This window comes from Nymphalis io, chromosome Z (genome assembly GCF_905147045.1).
Source record: "Nymphalis io chromosome Z, ilAglIoxx1.1, whole genome shotgun sequence".
Lineage (NCBI taxonomy): Eukaryota > Metazoa > Arthropoda > Insecta > Lepidoptera > Nymphalidae > Nymphalis > Nymphalis io.
In genome coordinates, this window is record NC_065918.1 from 11,594,026 (window position 1) to 11,617,626 (window position 23,601).

Here is a 23,601-nt window from a genome sequence, read left to right on the forward strand (position 1 = left end):
TATTTTCGAAAAGTCAGAGGTGTTTGGAATAAACTTTCTAACATATATAAATTATAATCTGTTACTTTATCATTTTAACTGTTATTGTTCTAGTAGGTATATATTTCTATTTGGGACATAACAGCAACATATTCATTTCAAATTAATCCATCAATTTTCAATATAATTGCTTAAATATATCATAAATCTACGTATTAGGGTAAAAGTATTTCATCGTCTAATACTAAGTATATAAATGCTTTACATCCATGTATAAAATCTCTCCCGTAAAATTAAGTTTTTTTCATTTTCCTACGCATCTTTAGATAGGGCTGATAAAAATACAGTGGGTAAATCATATATAATATGGTGTAACTTTAAAGCCGGTGGATTAGAGAACATATGGAGCAGCTTAGTCAGTTAAGGGCTACGCAATTGTATACTTATTAATGGAAACGAAAGTCTAAGGCTTTTCTTGTCAACGTACTTAATGTACCTACACATATGAAAGTAATATATATACAAATAATAAGGGATGTATTAGCCATTAGAAAGGTTATATCATTAATAAAATATTTTCACCTATTTCCTGTGCCTAAAGTGTAACGTGTGACTTATTTTGTGTGCAAATAACGTATTGTGTGCGAATAATGGCGGTAACCACTTTTAGATCGCGTTATAAAATTATTTATAAAAAACGTTATAGACATGATTGTATAACACTGCACTAAATTTTTATTATGTGACTGCCACATTGGCTAGATGTAACGCCGCAGAGCCGGAGGTTCAAATCAAAGGTCGGAGCAATAAAAAGTTATTAGGTTTTTGTGTCGAAAATTCTCAGTAGCAGCACGGAGTCTGAAAGTTGAAATTGTGTATACTCCCGTGCCTCGGCAGGACGTAAAACCGTTGGTCCAGCGCCAGAACTCTTTTCGGTCGTGTAGGATTGCCGTCCCATCAGATTATGAGAGTTAGGGAATAGAGAGTGCAACTGTGTTTGCGCATCCAGTTGTGTACTATAATATGTCCTGCGCAGTTGGCTAATCTCTCTTGAGATTGTCAGCCGTGACCAAAATTGGTCCGGAGGACATTATTTAATTTTTACTATCATATCTGCCTTATATAGATTCATGATATTTAGATGTTTTACTATATATATAAGTATAATAGTTTCGGAAAGCAATTTTGTAATAATTCTCAAATAAAAATCTGTTCGAAAATAGTTACAGCATTAAATAGGTTCTGTAAATCTTTATAAGCATATGCTTTCTCTATAAACTTAATATGATATAAGCATCACTTTGTATTATTTTCATCAATATTTAGAATTCAGATTATAAAGCATGCTGAGGTATTTTAATATTACTAGCGAGAAGTGCGGGGGTGAGAGATCACTTCTTTGCTCCCCGAGGAGAGCGTTGGAAGCAGGAGCAGGAGCTTTAGAATTAATTTTAAGATCAATACATTTATAATAAGTAATGTTTTACTTTAGTGTTAATAAGGCGTACCTTCTTCTCAAAGGGAGAGTAGGCCTTAGCCCAGCAGTGGAACATTCACAGGCTGTTACTTTACTTTTACTTTTACGGTGCCGAGGTTAACTAAGGAAATGATGTACAGCGTACAAGTTGCACAAATGGCCTTGAAGCGCGCTATGTCCGAACGTTGGCTGTTTTTCGACATCTTGAACTCTCGTTAGAAACGGTCAACCGGTTTTTAACGGTCTATGGTTTTCGGTGATATTGGAGCCAACTCAGGTCCAACCTAGCTAATAAAGGTACACTTATAACTACCCAACAATGGGAACTATAGGCTCATGACGAAGAAACAAATAAATGTGACATGTCTGAAGCCTATATAGTTTATTAAAGGAGCTGTTGCTTTGTGATAAGGAGTATTTATTTTATAAGAATATATTCTTTAAACTTTTATTTCTGCAACGCAATATCTATAGCGGTCTATTTTGTTATTCACATATCACATATTAATTTCATCAATTTTGATGCTTCTAATAGGTTATAAGTTGTATTCGTTATAATTCCATCATAACTTACAAGTAGTGATGAAACGAATGTATGAATTGAAATATGATCGAGGTTTATATACGCTTATTATATATGTCCTATATTCTAACTCACTCGTGAAGTTTAGCGTATTCTTTTGAAACCTAAGTCAGCGAATAAAATAATAGGTAATTTATTCGCTGACTTAGACCAAATGTCTGACTTTATTGATAAAATACATAGGTTACGTGTCAATTATTGATACTAAGATACTATATATACTATGATACTATATGATGCAATAACAATAAATGAAACTAGTAGTTTATATTGTACTAGTCCCTCCCCTATTTATCTTCCTTAGAAGATGAATTTTGAAAATCATTTCTTAGTGCTACGTTCCATACAACAAGGGCAAACCTTTTAGTTCACATGTGCTTTCTCAAGAAGAGAAAATAAATGGGTCATAAAGGCTGTTATTTATCTAGCTCTAGTGTATCGCTTAAAAATTAAGGTAAACAAACCGTAGATTGACAAATTGCATGCAATTTTCTAATTGTTCTGCTGTATTACGCACTATAAACAGTTCTTGATTCATTTATTTTTATTTTTATAATACAACGCTATTCCACTTAACAAGTTATAATCATATTAATTTAACTTTCGAACGCCATTTTTTCGTGAAACCGTTGTAAATATCGTAGATTATTCAAGATCTCGACTAATGATATCGCATCAATTGAAATCGGTGACCAATAATATCGGTGTCAAATTTATCACTATGACAACAAAAACCACTAACTTACATTAGAGTAGTGTAATGGAATCTGCTTCAAACCTTCTCGTCAAGATAATGTCTAATGTAAAAAATGAAGTCTTAGCCCTGCACATTATTATAGGTAATAAAACATATTTAGAGGTAAAACTTTTACTCCTTAACTTTGTTCGTATTCTAAAAGTTTGCTCGTTCTTTCATCGTTTATGCGTTTGAGTGTAGAATTGTTCTTGGCACGTGCATGAAAGTTTCTGACACAGTATCATATCATATATCAAAGTTTTTTTTTTTATTTTCGCATTGTGTAGTACTGTTGGCCTTACTGGCCTCTTGAACTCAGCCGGATGTTGGGAGCCACACAGGGCTCTAGAGAGACGGGCCTCCTAAGGGTGCCTCCTGTGAGGCCGGACCTCGGCTTAGGACTCCGTTGAAATCGGGAGGGATCAAAGTATATAAGCGTGGAGCCCGAGCTGTACCTATCTGATACATATTCGTCTTCCATGCATTCGCGTATCGTACAACTTCGTAATTACCGTCGCATGTCGTGTTTTAATTTTAAATAGTATACTATAATAACCATTCAACTTGCATAGTCCTTAATATAAACATAAATAGAGATAATGGAATAGGAATATCGAATAGGCCTGTAACCATCTGAATAGGGAAAAAGAACTGTGGAGTCATATCTCTCAGTCGTCAAATTCGACTGATCGACCGGATTTTATTCTCATTTTCTCCAGCTCGATCAGACAAAAGTAAGCTCGTAATACTCCACACTATATATAATAAAAACAAAAGTACCCTTGCTTTCAAAGACTGTAAGGATTTATTCAACTTTGTTAATTATTTTGCCATTTGCTTAAATAAAAAATAAAGTAAATAAAATGTATCCATCTTGCTAATGAAAACAAAAAATATTAATTATATAATAATACTTAACATTATTTTGATCGAATTTTGACCACGGATGCTAATCTCAAGGACTAGGCAACTTCATATTAAATATTATTGTGTACATTCCTCTAGAGTCATCTACATTTTATGTGGTTTTTTTTTTGTCATAAGTGTTAGGAATATTAACCTATTTATTAAAAGTAGTATTCATTACTATTCCAACACTTTAAGATCTGTGATGAGATTAGGGTCTATGCCGCATGTCCTCACAGCAACCAGTACGTATAACTTATAATATCAAATGAGAAATCATTGTTAATATTTTTATTTCCTGTAGGAAATAAAATTTTCAGAAACGGTTCTAACGGCTCAAAGTTACAGATAAGGTTTTGCTTTTTAAGTTCATCTATACAAGTGTCTTGTATGAAAAAGACTAAATGGCCTTTTAACACAATATAATAAATATTCAAAAAAAATATAGCTTGAATATTAATGTACAAGACTACAGACTTATTGTTATAATAATTATACGTATTGTTCTAATACAATTAGAAAAAAACTCAATCATATTATATTACTTGTGCTATTACGATTTACGTTGTATGTCGTTATAAAGTGTAACGAAACAAAGTGGTCCTATTCAACTTCTTCAAAGATTACTGTTTGTAAATTGGGCAGGTAATCCGTTAGATATACTTAATTTCAATGATGATTGCAAACATTATGTTTTTTTCTAAAAAATTAAACGAGTCGTGCCGATGTATCTTTCAATGATGATGAATGCATAGCTATAGATAATATGCAAGACGTGAAATGTTGTCAAAATAACATCTAAAATATGTTCGTAAGCTATAACAAAATAATTTATATTAAACAAGCTATATGCTTTGCCTGAGTCCGTATTTGATAGGTACAACGTTGGTATCTTTAAATCCAGAGTGAACAGGTTTCTTTTAGGCAAGCGTGCTACATCTTAGACCGTCTCGATGCTTAAGATCAGGCAAGTCAACGGTCAAACAATTGCCTATTAAGTGTAAAAAAAAACTATTTAACTTAATAAGATGAATTTTGACCTTAGTGCTCGCCGTACGTTCAATAAGGAATTTCAATGCATTCTTCCTGTTTGACCGAACGGTTTTGTCTGTGCGTTGTATTGTTAAAATTTTAATAAGTCGATAATCGAAATATTATATAAAAAGTCATATTGATTTGTCGAGATCATTTGATTACTCCGTACACAGAGTTGTGATCAATCGTAGCATGGAAGTTAAATGCTTACACAAATATAGATATACGTACTACATAATAAGCCGCAGTCAGCGGTTCGATGTATAAACTGAAAAGGTAATAAAGAGAATTCACTAAAACACTTTAAAGAAATTTTGGTTGCAGAACTATTTTATTTCTTAACATTAAAACTCAGTGGTATTTGCCTGAATATGAAATCGCGATCTTCAAAAATGCATGTCTACCTAATCAATATCAGGTGAAAAACACCTCGAAACATAAATAGTATAGAAGAATGTGTATAGTTCGTTTAAAGTTGAAATTAATTATATTTTTTAACTAGCTGCTTAAAAGTTTCACGTAACTTAAAGAAACTTCCACTTGTGGTATAGCTTTGTGCAAGCTCGCCTGGGTAGGCACCACCCACTCATCAGATATTCTACCACAAAACAGCAGTACTTGGTATTGTTGTGTTCCAGTTTGATGGGTGAGTGAGCCAGTGTAATTACAGGCACAAGGGGCATAACATCTTAGTTCCCAAGGTTTGTGGCGCATTGGTGATGTAAGCAATGGTTAACATTTTTTACAATGTCAATGTCTATGGGCGTTGGTGACCACTTACCATCAGGTGGCCCATATGCTCGTTCGCCTTCCTATTCTATAAAAAAAATCAATAAGAGCAGACTTATAATATTTCAGTATATACAACATTTTCCGTTTTATTTTCGTGGGATATTAGTATTTATTGATTTTTGCCGAAATTGTGTCCTGTTAAAACTAAAAGGTAAATCTGTTTTTTTAAGATGTACTTATTATCAACTAACCGACTATCTGGTTCATTTTTCACACAGAAAATCCGAATTGTGATTTAAAGGGGAAATGCTGCTTTTTTTAAAGGTAACTTATAATCTATTGTAAAGTAAGTTATAACGTGACTCTACGATAACATACAAAATCCAAGCGAGGGCAGTTGAAATTTACTACAAAATAGTTTTTTTTAGAAATACACTCGGAAAAAGTTAGGATAGCCCTTCATCGGGAACTACTGGTTATAATTTGATACCTATTGGACTGAGAAAGTTACAAATCGAGTCCAAATCTAAGTCTGAAACCGATAATTATTTAAAATCTTAATTAAATTAATAAAACCAGTAATTAAAATCATTTAGTTATGTGGGACGATTCGTTTCCGCAAACAAAATAATTTAATTTAATTAGGAGGGACAATTTCAACTACCCATTGTAGTTGTTACACTTCCTAAGTAGGTTTTGTAACAATCAAAGTTTTTCAGACGGTTAATAATTATCGATTGTTTTTTATTCTTTATGTGTTCTGATTATTTTAATGCGTTCACTTTTTATTTTTCACATTCTGCTTGTCGTTTTCGCTGTGTCGATGTTACTTTTAATTTTTGGTCTATTAATTTTATTGCTTCAGTTACGGTTATTAAAAGTTTAAAAAATATAACAATGCAGTAATTAAAAAAAGAGCCCTAAATTATAAATCTATCATCGTACTTAGATATAAGGTTTCATCGAAATAAACATCAGTGCAAGGGCTTAACCGTCAAAATGTAAAAAAAAAAAAACAGAAAAAAATGGTGTTTGTGCTTTTGGTTACTTGCAAATTGACATATTAATTTAAAAAGAGGCAGATTTTGAAATTATTTATTTAATATTATTAACAAGTGAAAAGGTTTGTGCAATTTAAGTCGTTGTAATAGTTGACTACAAAAATGTATGTGTACTTTAACTTGTTATAACTTTTAATAAGCCCAACCGATTTTGATGAAATAGAGACTAAACGATACCTAGGAATACTCTTTATGTTATTTGCATTTACTCGTTTTGAAGATTACCCTCGCCATACAAACAGAATGGTAATTGGTAATTCACAAATAGCTATAGTAACTTAAAAAGAGGCAGTTATTTTGAAATCACAGTACATACTTCAATTTTATTTATTTTTATAGATACGATAGAACCTATCAGAGAAACCTACCAAAAACTTAAGTTATCAGAAAGATATTAACTACTGGGTGGTAGATACCTAATTTAGTTATTCGCTTACTTGTAGTTTCTTTATAAAAAAATTGGTTTAATTTTTTTTTTAATAAATGGAAGGAGGAGGCTCCAATGATATTTAAGGGACTTCTAAATGAAATATATTATAAAATGTCTATGGTTAAGGATTTTTATCTTGTTATTTGTACTAGTTTCCGCCCGTGGATTCCGCTTGTGATGGGGAGGAGGGGATGCCAGGTGTTAATGTTATGAACAATATATCCTTTTCTATACCCCTTGTAACGTGTATTCGCAAAAATTAATGATGATCGGTTGAGTAGTATATTAGGACATTTTTTATATTATACTACATATAACCTATGGCGGACGAGCAAATAGGCCACCTGATGGTAAGTGATCACCAACGCCCATAGTCATTGGCATTGTAAGAAATGTTCACAATCGCTTACATCGCCAATGCGCCTTGGGAACTGAGATGTTATGTCCCTTGTGCCTGTAATTACAGTAATTACACTGGCTCACTCACTCTTTAAACCGTAACACAACAACACCAAGTACTGCTGTTTTGCGGTAGAATATCTGACGTGTGGGTGGTACCTACCCAGTTGAGCTTGCACGAAGCTCTACCACCAGTAAAACATGAAAGCGTAACAAACAACAAACTCACATTCGTATTTATAATATTCATCAGTGTGTGCAATATGCATCCGCCAGGCTTGTGATTAGTTTTAAACAACCATATGACTTTTTTATTACAAATATAATACGTATTTATAACAAAAATATATGGATGTTGAGTAATCTGTTATTGCTAATATTTTTATTGCGTAGCAGGTGACACGTAAATAAACTTACAAACAACTATAACTAATAATTCATGAATTGCTTTGCTTAATATAATAACTATATCTAAGTTAACGATTCAGTGATATATGATCTCACTTTTATTTTTTTGCCATTAGGATATCTAATTTGATAGGTAGTAATTTACAAAAATAAAATGAATACGCACATTTACAACGCAAGTATCTATATTGATGCCTATAAAGTATTTAACTGAATACCTAGGTAATACATTACGACCTGAAAGGTGGTATAAAATGTGCTATGTAAATTCCTATACTTTCCCACAAGTGAAACACATCATTATATAATATTTTATATGATCTATAATAACCTTGTTCTTTTCTGTACAGAGGTCCACATTTGAAAATTTAGGTCATTGAAATAATAGCTCTTAAGCATAAGTAAATAAGAACTATTTGCTTTAATGTATTTCAATTAGTATAGCTGTATTTACTATACATACATAATATATGTTTTTCTGTCAGGCTTGCCCTGCCAGATAAGCATACCTATTCATAGAGTCTGAGTATAGAATTTGTATCTTTCTCTTTTTAGCAAACTAAATTAAATTAAGGTAGAGTGAGAGGCACGGTTATGAATATTTGGTATTCGATATTTTAATACGCAATAGCCCACGCCCTAATTTTGGCACCTAATTTTTGAAATATATTAATACCCTATGTATAAGACAAAGTTATATCAAGATGTTTAATAATTATTAAAACAAAACTAGATTTGTAATAATATTTCGACAAAGTAAAATTATTACTAATTATTAATAAATTGAGATTTGTCGGGTCATAGTAATAATTTCATATTTTATAGAAAATGTATGCTAATTTGTTATTTTGAACATTGAAGCCATGCATCAATTTGATGTCACAAACCTTTTATTTTTTATCATAGAATTAATTTTAATAATTTATTTAGCCGTTGCCGCCTATTCTTGTTTCAAAAAAGTATTTTTTAATTTCTTGTTATAAACATTGAACAAATATTACGATCTAATTGTAACGCTGTGAATCGGATATTAATTAAACTGTTTTTATGAAATAAACATATTACTCTAAAATAGAAAATTATTTTCGATTTTGGCTGGAAGTCACGTGACTGACTTGACTCATCGCCGCCATATTGCGTTTGTGCTGTGGCGAGGGATAATGTCGCACTGTCCCTGATTTTTTAAATATTTATAATATTATTAAGTAGATCGACCTTATTGTTTGTGAAGTCAAGTTTTAAGTTTCCTTAGTGTTGTGTGTATGTTAATATTTCTATGACTTTTGGTGTTCGCTCATTTAGAAAAGTAAAGTCGCCCTGGGTAATACCATTGAAATAACCAAGTTACTAGTGAACGTCGGACGAGTACCAGAAAAGTGTCAGCCACAGAACGGAGACTGGATGAGGTAGTGAATGTACTATTTAATTACTTTTATTTTACGGAAAGATATTCTAGTCATTATTTTAAAATATCTTATAAACTTTATCTAAATACCGGCGTTGATTGTTTACTTTTATAAAAGTACAAAAAACTTATTGTATCTATGTAGTCTGTACCAAATATTTTAAAGAATGAATTTAAATATGTCTTAATAACCGATAAATAATTTTATAAAAGCTTTAAAAATAATCATTTTATATCACTTTGATAAAATTTTGAGCGAAAGTATTTTCGTAACCTTGTTTGTTTTGTTTATGTGACGAATGTAAATAGTGAGATAATAAACTTAAAGACATTCATTTGTTTGGAAACCAATCATGATGATGTGACCTTTGAAGTCATATGTAAAGACGTGTACACGTAACTCTACATAGTTGTACCATGGAACCGCCATTTTGATTGCTAGCGCCTTGCCAGGGGAGAGGGGTCGGCGGGAGGGGGCGGTCTTCACTATAAAAAAATGTGACGCTCAGTTATTTGGTATCACTTCATGACCATCATTTTATTAAAAACATAACCTTATTGAATGATTGTTTTGACAGGTGTTTGCCACATGGAATGTAGCTTGGTATAAACATGAATGGGGGAGTGAATGGAATGATGGAGGAGTCAAAGGAAGTGTCTAGTAATGACCACCTAGAAGACTCAAAGGAGGTCAAAATAGAGACATCTGAAGAGGCAGATGCAGATAACAGCCAATCCGAAACAATTGATTCGGATATAACTTATAATATAGACAGTGGTAATGAGCCTGCAGATAATTCACTCGCAGGTATTACAGAAAACACTAACAGTCTCGGGAGCATTGAAAATGAACTTGATGAATATTCTACAGAAACTGCATCAATACCTACAATACAGGAAAACAGCAGTACTAAATCTTTAACAAACCACTTTAGTAATAGCAATGAATCGTTCATAGACACTTTAGACAGTCAGCCTAAATCAGAAATTATACCTGGTCCAGAGAATGGCATAACATCTCAACAGAATTTTAGTAATGACTTTAAAAACGAGTGCTCGAAGGTATACGATGATGACAGTAGCAAAAATATGGCTTCCAACAATGGGGTAAGTGAAAAGTTCTATTATTTTTATTGTCATAATAATATGTTTCAATATGACGTTGAAAGTTAACTTGATTGGAATTGATATTATATAGTATAAAACCCTCATGAGGTCAGTTCAGGATGCTCTTGTAAATGAAAATTGTTAGTTCCACATCATAAAACCGTTTAGTGTAGTAAAAAAACAATTATCATCAATAAAACTATAAAATTAGTATGAAAAATAAATATTGTTAAGTGGCTCATTAGTTGTAAATTTTAAATAAGATTGTTTCAAAATTATCTAAATAAATTTCTGTCCGAATGATTAGTATGGCAAAATATTTAGTTTATTTTATTATATAAGTAATTTTATGTTATTACGATATATTGTATTGAACAATATACCTATAATAAAAATATGTTTAATGCAGTACTAATGAGTTTTGTAAAAAAAATATTTGACACTAATATATTTTGTTTAAAGTATTATATAATATTAATTTAAAAAGTCCTTTTAATTCAAAATATTTTTTTTTTTATAATTATATTTATATTAAAAATATCTATACACAAACAAAAATGTTTTCCTTTTTCAACTGAAACATACATCATACTGTTTTCTTGATGTAACTTTTATCAATTTTTATAAGTTATTCCATTTCGCGCCAAATTTCACTATTATAGCGGAACTATTGTAGAGTTATTTTATTATTTAACTGTACCTTCAATTGTATGTGTATTTTCGGTCTAATCTGATCAATAATCTAGAAAGAAAGCTAAGTGAAAAAAGTAATTAAGTAAGCTAAGTAAAGTCCGACCCGAAAATATAATTCGCGCGTTTGCATGAAGTAAGCAGAAAAAATATAATTGATTACTTTAATTTTAGTTTATTTTATTTATTATAATATATATTGCTTCATAGCTGTTACCCGCCTGCTCGAGGGCGTAAATAAATAATTAAATAAGTAACCCATGTCCTATCACGACATTATCGACATATTCCGATTTTATTGGAATCCGTCCAGCCATTCGCACTTTAAGCGTGATAGAGTATAAACATATAAACAAACTTTCGTATTTTAAATATTAGATAAGTTGTGTATTTAACCAATTAGTAATTTATTTTTGAAGATCGTTTAATTTTTCTACATCTATTTCTGTCCAAACAAGCTACAGTTATCAGGTTATGAAGTATTACTTTTTACATAAAATTTACATATGTTTACGTAAACTATTTCGGTATAATAGAGTTAAACAATCTGTTTGATATTTGAGTACTTCTTACGTTAATTTATTTTTTTAATTTATCATAAGGTAAATATTAGGTTAAAATTAACTTGTTGCTTAATATAGAATAGTAAAAATATGAACTTATGCAAATTTATCTATCTCGCCTGACATAGTTCTTCATTTTCTGCTTATCGATATATATTGGCACAACGTAAGTGAATATCTAAGCTCAGTTCTAATGGACTATTGATTTTGAATGAATTACCAATTGTGCTTTGTTTTCGTGATATCGTAGTAGAGCAGCGCAGCTGTGAATAATTTATATTATATATTTTACTTAAATGCGACTTTAGTTCAGATGTGAAACGTGTCAATTCTACGAATGAAATAAATATTTTAAGAATAACTAAAGTATATCAACATTTCCTTTCCAACGAGAAACATATTTTGAGTCTATGAAGCTTAACTGACACATTACGATAGTTAAGTAAACTAAATAAAAAAATACCATTTATTATTTGTAATAATGGTGGGATGCACTGCTGCTAGTAAAAACTTCTTTGCTTGTTAATTTCATGTCATCAACGTATTTACATGTCAGTATTGTTAAATTTCAAATACAAAGTTATAATAGAGGGAGGACAGGAGGCATGTAGGGGTGGCAAGCGCAACGCTGTCCATATTACTTATATACTATGTATTTGCATGTTGGCATTATTTTTACGACGCCATTTTGCCAACCATGGATAGCGTTGAAATCATTTTATTGATTGGGACGCTGTCTATACTTGTCTTACAGTTGTATTTTTATTTAAACTATTTCGAAATGATATCACCTTTCGGTATTTTTTTCATTAATTAAAATAATAATAAAAGAGCTGAGCAGTATTGGCATCCACGAAGTCATGAGAATACTAAAAAACGTCTAATTTTTGTAGATTTCAGTTACGATTTCAAATTGAATGCAACAAATACTTTTTTTTATAGTACAGGTAGGCAGACAAGCATATAAGCCACTCGATGGTAAGTGGTCAACAACGCCCATAGACTTTGCTATTCTAAGAAATGTAAACATCGCTTTCATCGTCAATGCGCCACCAACCTTGAGAACTAAGATGTTATGTCCCTTGTGCCTGTTATTACACTGGCTCACTCACCCTTCAAACCGGAACACAACAAGACCAAGTACTGCTGTTTTATGGTAGAATATCTGATGAGTGGGTGATACCTACCCAGACGAGCTTGCAGAAAGCTGTACCACGAGTAAAAAAGTTTTAAAAATATATACTAAAGTTAGCATCGGTACAATAAAAATTAAAACTTCACTCCTTTTCATTATAAATATTATAAGGCGGAACACAAGTTTTAAAGGTGGGTAGGGCTTAGTGCGGGTCACCCGCATATGACTTATGCAGTGCGCCGCCGCAAAGATGGTTAATATTTCTTAGGGTCTAAGCCTAAGAGTAGGGTGGTAGTGACATTTGAATATGATTGTGCGCTGTCCTAACATATTTTTATTAAACTTTAATTGTTAATATGAGAACACTACAAGTTTCGTAAATTGATGCAAAACTTATACTTATAATTTTACGCAAAACATATAAACAAGTATATGAGGATAACGATAAATTGTATGTATATTCTTATTTGTGTTTGACGTAAGTGAGTACTAGTCTTCTCTCGCTAGATAATTGAATATTTGCCCAAAGACACGAACAATTATTACTTTAACGTTTCCGTAACGTTAGTTGACTACGTTAAAGATCTATTCTTAATTATACAGTTGCAGAAATATATTACGTACTTAAGGCATAATGTTTTGTAATGTTTTGCAGGTGTCTGATGAAGCGGATTCAGAAGCCGATTCGGATGATGAAGAATTTTCCGAGGCGTCGGGCGAGCAAAGAGCAGAGGAAACAGTAAGCATTAATTCAGAGTCAGATATGGAGGCCCAAGATGAATCTTCCCAAGAAGGTCAAAATAAAAACAAAAATGAAAATTTAATGTTATTAGAACATGATAGGTCTGATAGTCAAAATGGAAACGCAGATGATTGTTCCAGTCCTGAGGTACATGAAATTGTGAGTGATACTGAAGATTGTGTCGTAGAAGAAAAACAAAAGCCTACGGAAACTCAAGTACAGCTACGTCGAAGTAGTAGGGCTATCAAAAGAAAAAGATACGATGATGATATAGAGAACGGAGATTATGAATCAGATATAGAAGAAATTGCCATGGGGGACACTTTCAGACGTAGATCGAAAGCGATTGTCATCAACGATACTAAAACTTTAGTCGAAATGGCAGCGAAACAAATAAAATCTGGAATTCAAAAAAAGGAACCAACTGTAGTAATTATAGACACCAATTCCATGTCTTCTGTTAAAGGGAATACAATTAGGAAAAATTACATTCCGCCTAGCAATTCGGCATTAAGCGCACAGAATTTATATCAGAGTATAGTTGCTCGAGGTACCACTGTAACTCCAATAAGCAATAAGAATAGCATGGCTTCTCAAAGTTCCTGCAACACTCAAACCTCAATATTGCCGTCTCTCACTGACGATATGTATGTCGTTGAGGCACCTTCTTTCATTGTACCTTATGTATATGAAAAGCCTTCGGTTAAACCGTTTAGAAATTTTGTAGATAATTTAGGTAATGAATTAAAAGAGCAAAGAGCCAAAGAAGAGGAGGAGGAGAGGGAGAGAGAAAAAGAAGAACATGAAAAAAATGAAAACACGGAAAAACCTGACGAAGAAATTGCATCTGATGCAGAAACAGAAATTTCAACTAAGACAAAAGAAGATTTAGAAGAGGAAAATAAGCAAAAGAAGAGAGAAGAAAAGAGGGGTAAGTAATCAATTGTTTTCAAAGATGCTATCAAATGTTAATTTGTATAGCCTATTTCAATCTCAGGAGGAGGAAAGATAAACTAACTTTAGATTTACATATTCCATGCGATTTGATAATATTCTCTATATATTTCAGCTTCACTATAAAAAGTTTTTCATTAATTTTTATTATCATTATATTATATCATTAATTATATATGTAATGCTATTCAACTTCACTTTAATTTTACTCGTCGTCGAAACGCCATTTTCACTAATGCATAATTATATAGATTATTATTTATGATTTTGACCGATGATATCATTCCAATTTAATGTCAAAGTTGTTGATTTTTCTTTACTCCTCCTTTCATAATTAATAATAGATAGGTGGACTGGCAAATGGGTCACCTGATGGTTCGTGGTATATAATGACTGCTGGTGTTGTAAGATATATTTACCATTGCATCGCCAATGCGCCACCAACCTTGAGATCTTAGCTAAGAAGATATTGAAATAGGCTATAAAAGTGTCATTAGTAGTTATTTAATTTCAATATATATATTTTTTTATAAAAGATTAGAATATGAAAATTCAATACATTTAACATTATTTTAGAACGTCGCAGACGTAGAAATGATGACGACGATGCATCTTGGGATGGTCAATCTTCGACCGACTCTGATGACGAAATAGGTAGTGATGAAGAAGATAAGACTGTTGTCATAAAGGATAAAGCAGATGTCATCGATGACATTAAGGGTGTGACTGACTTAACTGTTGATAAAGTAGTTACCGGAAAGTCTGATAATTACTTTGACCTGTCCCTTGGTAAGTTTTTTATGAATATTGGCCTAAACCTTGTTCAAGAATATGTACAAAATGATCTACTGAAGCAACAAAACAGGAAACTTTATAGAGAAAAAAAAGGAGGTCATAGTACAAAAATTACAGAATCTTCTATTGCATCACTTAAGAAGAACTTAGAGTTCAGTAAAGAAAATAATGCTCCATATGTCTTTAAGCAACATAAATGTGAATTTTGTAGTTTTAAAACTGAGTCATCACTGGTGATGGCTCATCATCTTGAGACTCCGCACATGAAGAACAGTGTTTATAAGTGTAACTTTTGTGTCTACGAAAGTCGAAGTCCGCACGATATATTATATCATATGGAAGCCGAACATAGTACTCGTGGAAAATTAGAAAGGGCACCAGCGTACCACCAATGTGCGAACTGTCCCTTTGAAGACAACGGCAAAGGCAAACTGGCGCGCCATCTTATTCCATGCGCTAAGAAATTCAAGCCCGAAATGAATCTCGCCCCACCTATTGAGTGGGAACCGCCAGCAAAAATACCAAAGGTAAATAGACTATGATTTATTGTTTACAATTTTTACTTACTGTTATTATAAGTAAGAATATGGGCATTTGTAAAACGATTGGTACGCTGTTGCGTACTACTGCGTATTCTACCCCGCCTTATATCAGGAGTCGTAATATAGCATGTTAATATATTATATTTACCAAAATAACATTTACTTTGTTTGGTTTTTACAACAATTTAAATAACTTCTTAAAATGATTACATTAAAAAAAATTATTCATCATCTTAATATATCAGTGTTCTGAGCTTAATGATTATTAATCTTATAATCCTGTGTAAAATAGTTTAGTCTTACCATAAAAAGAAGTAAACCAAAATAATGAAGTTACATATATTTTTCAGATTGCTCGGGCTCGTAATGCTATGATGGGTTCATACCACAATACTTTCCATCGGGGTCAAGTGGGTAACAATATAGGAAGACCACCTATGAGCGGTCTCATGGCGAGTACAAGCTTCCGTCCGAGAGGTCGGTCGCCTATGGGCATTGTACCCAGATCCACACCTGTTCAAGGCATACCAATCCTTCGGAGTGGGGTTATGGTGAGGCACAACACACCATCGCCTGTTTTGGTGCCACCGAATTATCCTTCAGGAGGTGTAAGTATTTTTTCTTAATAAAAATAAATGAAATAGTATAAGAAATATGTTAAATAATATAGAATATATAATAAGAACAATCAGTATTCTATAATATAAATATACAAATTCACAGTAAGTGTTATTTTTAACATTACTGTTCTATTAATTAAAAATTAAATTTAATTTAATTACTGAGATCATATTTTGTTTTCTTTTATTTAACAGAACAATGGAAAAAACGCATCTTTACCTAAATCTTTGCATCAGCCATCCATCTCAATAACACCATTACCGCGGCAACCAGTTCCAACGCAACCACAGCCTCCTCAGCAGAACAAGAGTACATGTGTCATTTGCGAGATCTGTGATGGTTACATTAAGGACTTGGAACAACTAAGAAATCACATGCAATGGATACATAAAGTAAAAATTCATCCAAAAATGATATACAACAGGCCTCCGCTTAACTGTCAAAAGTGCCAGTTCAGGTAAACTAACCTTATGCTTGAAAATATAAATGGATAATTTAATTATTTGTATATTCTTAAATATAGTTATTTAACATCGCTTAATCAATTGCCTTAAAAAAATTCAGGTTCTTCACAGACCAAGGATTGGAAAGGCATTTACTAGGCTCACATGGCTTGGTAACCAGCTCAATGCAAGAATCAGCGAACAAGGGTAAAGATGCTGGTCGATGTCCGGTGTGTGGCAGGGTGAGTAACAATGTTACTATGATTTATCACAATTAATATACATTTTTACTAACAAACATACTTATAGCATATTTGATACGAATTGTTTATTTAAATTGCAGGTATACCAGTGGAAACTTCTTAATCATGTCGCGCGGGACCACAATCTTACATTAAAACCCGCCCATCTCTCATATAAATGCACAGTTTGTACCGCAACATTTGGCATGTACAAGCAATTTGAAAATCACGTATATTCTGCGCACAGTGTTGTCGCCAAACGTGTAATGGACAAAGGCAAGACGGCAACACCAGTCAAAGCTGGCCAGTCGTTACTCAAACCGCTCAAAATTAACGACGAAATCACGATTATACCTCAACCAGTGAAGGCAACAACGCCACCGATTAAAGAAAAATAGGTAAGATCGATTGTTCATTTTCGTCCTAGCTTGTAGTATTACAGAATTTTAACAATTTCCATATAACTCGTCCATTGGTTTGTTATCCTAAATGATGAAAGGTTAATACTAATGAATATTATATTCCGTTATATGAGAGAGTCAGTCAACATCGTATTCTTATCAACCTTTTGCAACAAATCAATACATTATATTTAAAAAAAAAATCAAATAAACAAGCGCCAACCAGATATAAATCTAAATTAATAATTATTAAATCAACAGGATATTCTCTAGACTTACCAATTAAGAATATTTTTATATGTATGTTATATTTTCAAAAGCTTAAGTTGTTAATAAAACTTATATAATAAGCATTTGTATTGTGTTACAAGTATGTTGTATGGTATGACATATGCTTTGTATAGCATTACATATTATTCCGTGTTTAACGATATAACTGCGTTAATACAGTCGAGAAGAAAACTGTCGATCGCGACATGTTCTTGCGAATGTTAAATAAGACTTCAAAGATATAGTGCTATATTTGCAATGTGAAATTGTACATCTTAAAATATATTTTATGAATATCCTCATATCGAATATAAAAAATAAGAAATTGAATGGTAGTTTACTTAAACTGTTGCATAGCTTTTGAACCATTGCATTATAATTATAATTAAAGCCACTTGTCGCAAATACATTATAATTGGGTTTAAAATATGAACTAACAAAAGTGTGTGCTCTGAGAACTCCTCAATAAAAATAGCTTTGCACAAGATTGTTATGATTACATTAGAATATATTGTTATTTATTAAAAAAAAAATCGTTTATTGGACCTGTGCGAAGTCAATCAACCACTTGTTTTTTTACATAATTGTAAAGTTGCATTTTATAGTTTGCATTGCGATTGATTCTCTTTAAATCCTTTATATAATTTAAGTACATTTTGAATTCACGCGGCAGCTCGAATAATTTAATACTTTATCTCATTAACTTTGAATATTTGAATCATTTTTATTTTCAACGTTATTATAGAATGAATTAGATCCAGTTAAAGTAATAATGTTTTTTAATAACTATTGAGCGTTGTATTAGCGTATATGATGTATAGAAGGTAAAGTCGATCTTTGTCAAGTTATGCTCTTATCACAGCAATAATTATTACTTATCAAATGTTCGTTGCTTCTGCAATTATAATAAATTTACAATTGCATTAATTATTTTCACAATGCTAACGCTATGCGAACTGTCTCTTGCGTAGATTTAATGCAACAAATTATTATTATCTTCATTTGTTTTTATTTGACTTTAGATAAAGAGATAGTTGTTATTTGATTATATTGCGGCCAACGCGAATTTTATTATTACTTCATAAAGTATCATTAATTTTGACTTTGACATATTTAGTCTAATTGAACAATAGCTCCATCGCACCTATGCCATTTTATACTACTATGTTAGTTGTATGATAAAATAATCATTTAATTAAAAAGTAACGTGTATGTATGCCTCTAAACCATATATTTTCAAAATATGACGAAGTAGTAAAATTTCCTTATTAAGTATTTTAATCAAAAGTGAATTTTGTTTCAGATATATGCGGTACCGATAATGGTACAAAGCCGTGAGCTTGCCGATGTCCTCGCCAATTCTTACGAATGGTTCGGGTCTTCAGACCTTGTCATTACTAGTGTACATTCCAATGTTTCCTAGTGTACACCCGCCAACACTGCGCTGTGTCGTGCAACGACTAGTTTATATTGAATTACATTTCCATAAACATAAGTCGAAAATTTGAAATAGCGATAACAACGACAATTAGACTGACTGTTAGCTGTTTTGAGGTGTCTCATGTGAATACTTTCAGTTTTCAACGCCCTACAAACTATATGTATATCATATTTTAACATACAAATAACAGTTTCAAAATCTTATTGATCTTATGAATCGTATTGCTCGTTACGAATCGTAGTACTTACACCGATTCTATATCTTTTTAGAGACTGATGTTCGAGTGCAAGAACGGCATACTGTCGTATAAAATGCCCTGTAGATTAAGATTTATGTAAATTACTCACAGAACTATAGTAGATTATACAAAGCGTTTAAAACAATATTATGTCACTGCCACGGCTTAAAGCCAGTGATATATCGAGCAAAATAAAATTTATACAATCAAAGTGTTAAAATAATGAGTCATATAACGAGCTCAGGGAAGAGTTAAAATGTACGAATATTTATATATTCTAAATCTTTTTTCAATATTGCCTAATGATAACTGATAATTTTGCATTGAGATTTGAAATTGAGTTTATATAAGCAATGTGATATTTGATGGTAATTACAATTGCATAATAAAAATAAAATCTATTTAAAAGACACTTCTGGACAAATGTACATAAAATTGATGTCGATAGGAGAAAAGAAAACTTCTATCTATTCCCGAAAAGGAATTCAGAAAGTATTAATAATTTAATTAATTTGATTAATGAGATTAAAGATTTCTAATGTCAAATGAACAAATATTTTGTTAAAATAATTAAAAATGTTTGTCCTTTTGGCTATTTCTATATTATCACAACATACGGTAATAATTTATAATCTGACGTCGATAATGCTGTACCTTAGTAGGAAGGAAATTTACAATATTCAATTGACCCATATATGCCTAGAACTTTTTGACACCGAATTTCATTAAGACCTTCAACAAGGTCTAATATTAATTTGTAATACTTCAGCAGGGCATAAAATACCCCAGGGACAGTTAAAGTTACGATTGATTAACGGGCTAATTTGATCATAGAATGTCTTACAGATAATGTAGAATAAGGACACTTCATTAATGGGGCTTTACTATTGACAGATGGAAATTATAAAAAAATGGAATAAAAAATTATGAAGAACGAAAAATGTAGCATTAAATTTAGTTATTTTTAAATAAATACTCGTAAAATTCCTAATATAATTTTAAATTATGTAACAATTTTGAAGCACATAACTCCCTTTGAAAATGGAGCTAATTGTTTACTACCATATCGTAAAAATATGATGGAATCCCCATTCCTTTGTCTGTTCTAATCAAATAATGTCTAATAAATTACTGACGAGACTACCTTGTTGAAACATCCATCCAAAACGTTATATTTCCATATCGCCTTAAGAGACTAGATATATATATATATATATACATAAATAAATAAAATATGTACTATTGGAATGTATACCAACGTACATTCGCACCCCAGAAAAATACCTCAAATATTTGTAATTTTTCTGAGAATAATAATTCCCCTCGAGTAAGATAACATATTGAAAAAGGTATATGTAGTTTAATATAAAAAGAATATATATATATATATATAGGATAGTATTCACATATGTGACTGTTACCTTAAAAACCTGAAATCCGGCGTAAATAGAAATCACCTGATCATTAAATATCATTAATGTTATGATGCGCAAAGGTATATTCTTATTATAATAAAACGACTCTTGCGAATTCTGCTTTCGGGATTTCGGTTATTACGGTAGCATATATAAGTATATGTCGGATCCAAGTACCAAATTTAATATATATTATAATCCGATAATTTTCTAATTTATATAATATTTAAGTATAGTCCGATATGATATAATGCTTCTTGACACAGCACGTTTTTATTTTATTTTTTTACCTTTACTGACAATTGTTATGATATACATATTTTAGTATTGTTTTACGAATCAATTATTTTATATCAAAGCATAGAATATGGAGGCTTTGTAGCATTAGCACCACATTCTTGCACGTTTACCATTAATATAATAGATTTTAAAGATATTTTTTATTTCCGAGTGATGTCGTATTCGTCATGATTGTCATTGCATGTAATCGTCTGGTACTTGATAGAAAGATTTTTTTTTACGGCCAATTAAGAAAAGGCTAATCAAATTATGCTATTTGTTTTATAAAACTATATGTAAGATTTTGATAGCCCTTAGCTACTAAAATTAGATTTATTTTAGTAAAATCGAAAGGACCAGGTGATTAATTGATTTGTTAATACGATAAGATTGTTCGACTAATAGGAATATAATTGCTTTGATCCCGGAAAATTGGTATTTTCAGATTTTAAGCTAATACATATTCTGTTACATGTGTAAACTTAACAAGGCGTATCTATGCTGAATCTTATTTATAATTCATATCTTATTTAGATTTAAAGCGATTAGTTTGAACAAAAAGGGCGTGTTGTCGGGACATTAACTGTGCCTTTTTTTGTGTGTAAATGTTTATGATATAGTAAATTAAAATTGAATTATACCAAACAGATAACGCTTAAGCGGTTTGGTACATTTAATTTTCTAAGGATTTCTTATTTGCCAGGAACCGCAATTAGGCTACAACGTCATGGTACTACGATATTTTTTCTAATATAAGCTAATATTATATATGTACGATTTCCTTTCTGGATATACTTATATTATCATCATTGCCATACGTTTTGTGCAAACATGAGTTTGATAATACTTGTATTGGGTTGTATAGATTGCACGAGTGAGTTGTAATCCTACCTAAGGTACAAACTTATATTAAGACCGCATCTGCGGCTGAATTCTATAGGCTGTGTACTGAAATAGAATATATATATTTTCCTCTTATTAAAGAAATACCAATTTCTTTGTAATTATTATTGAACAATTGTATATTATTTTCGAACCGCAAAGCACCATGCATGTTTATACTTGATAGCTACAAACTAATAATATTTTACTTTTTCATATCATGTTGTACCCATTGCAACTTTTACATAAATACTAAAATGCAAACAAAACAATTGTTAACCCTTTAACCGCCCGACTTCATATCTGTTGGCGTGCCCCCAGCGCCCGGCACAGTGAATCGAAACACACAATACAATTTTCTAAAAATAATGTTAGTAATTCTTCTAACTTTGGACATTATTTTTAAGACTTCTAATTAAGAGGCTAAAGTGTATTAAACTGTAAACGATTACTTAGTTAACTATTTACCTAATGTAAACATATTTTTGATAGAATACAGCGTAATTAAATAAAAAAGCTGATAAAACGATCAGTGTTATTTTGGTCGTAAATATACGACTCAGGCGAAATGGGCCCGAAAATATTTGTCGGATTAATTCGACCTAGGCGGTTAAAGGGTTAAATGTGAAGATCAGCCGTGAAATCTTAATCAATCGTACGTTATATAAGGTCGATTAAAAAATATAAATGAAATCGGTAAAATTATATAGAAACCATTATTTTCTTGAACGTTAAATAGTTTTTTTAGTCTTAATTAATTGGTTGAGATGTTTTTTGACCGATGGAGTATTTATTTGGCCTTACCTTCACTTATTTATTTTAAAAAGTATTTCGTTACTAATAAGATTCTACTAATGGGTAATGACTGAGATACCGTTTCCGTTAAACTAAAATTACCATTGATTTATTTTGACATTTAAATATTTCATTTATTACAATAGGTATTCTAGGTACCTAACATAGCGAGAGACGGGGTAAGTAATGTCAAGGCATTCCTAAATACAATTCTCTATAGAATATCAAAGGTGCGTGGTTTATATTTATTATTATTTAATTTAGATTGTTTAATATTAGTCTAAAAGTCTAAAGATGTTTTTTTCTTTTTCGATGTGTAGATACGGCGTATTCGGTTTGTGAACGTACGCTGTTTATGAAGATTTGTAACATTTTTGTTATGTAAATATTTGGTATCATTTAAGTATTTGTAATAAAGATACCTTACCATGATGAGTGTTTTATTAATAAAAAGGATTGCTATAAATAGGTTATATAGATTTTTATTTAACTAAAAAGTATATGTACTAACTTTAAAGTAAATGGTTACCTCCACCTGTATACCATTGTAAACCAAATCTGTGTACCGTAAATTTGTCACAAGCCATGGGATCTAGGATGGTTATTCCGTAACCATAACCTTTTATTACACTAACCTTTATTTCGAATAAAGTATTAATTTTTAGTTGTATGATTTTTTGGTGAATGGTCCCACCGGTGGTGGTAGTATGGCAACGTATAAAATTAGCCATACCCGTTAATATATTAAAACAACAAAAATTTCCTAAGCGTTAATTAGCTTGCAAGAGTGATTGTCATGGCACGACAATTCTAGAAATCAACGTTTAGGGAAAAACGTATAGGCTTTCGAAGTGGTAGTGGTGTGGAGAATGCACTGGTTAGTTAGTTTGTGTAA

The 23,601-nt window shown here is 31.4% G+C and overlaps 1 protein-coding gene across 1 annotated transcript; it reads left to right on the forward strand.

Moving 5' to 3' along the window:
* Positions 1-8,894: 8,894 nt before the first annotated feature.
* On the forward strand, positions 8,895-23,141 carry LOC126780223 (histone-lysine N-methyltransferase, H3 lysine-79 specific-like). Its single transcript, XM_050504507.1, has 9 exons — positions 8,895-9,152; positions 9,730-10,258; positions 13,302-14,319; positions 14,919-15,664; positions 16,030-16,287; positions 16,495-16,757; positions 16,865-16,985; positions 17,087-17,383; positions 18,960-23,141. Exons 2-8 carry the CDS (start codon positions 9,764-9,766, stop codon positions 17,381-17,383), a joined length of 3,198 nt encoding a protein of 1,065 aa, XP_050360464.1. The 5' UTR covers positions 8,895-9,152; positions 9,730-9,763; the 3' UTR covers positions 18,960-23,141.
* The last annotated feature ends 460 nt before the right edge of the window (positions 23,142-23,601 follow it).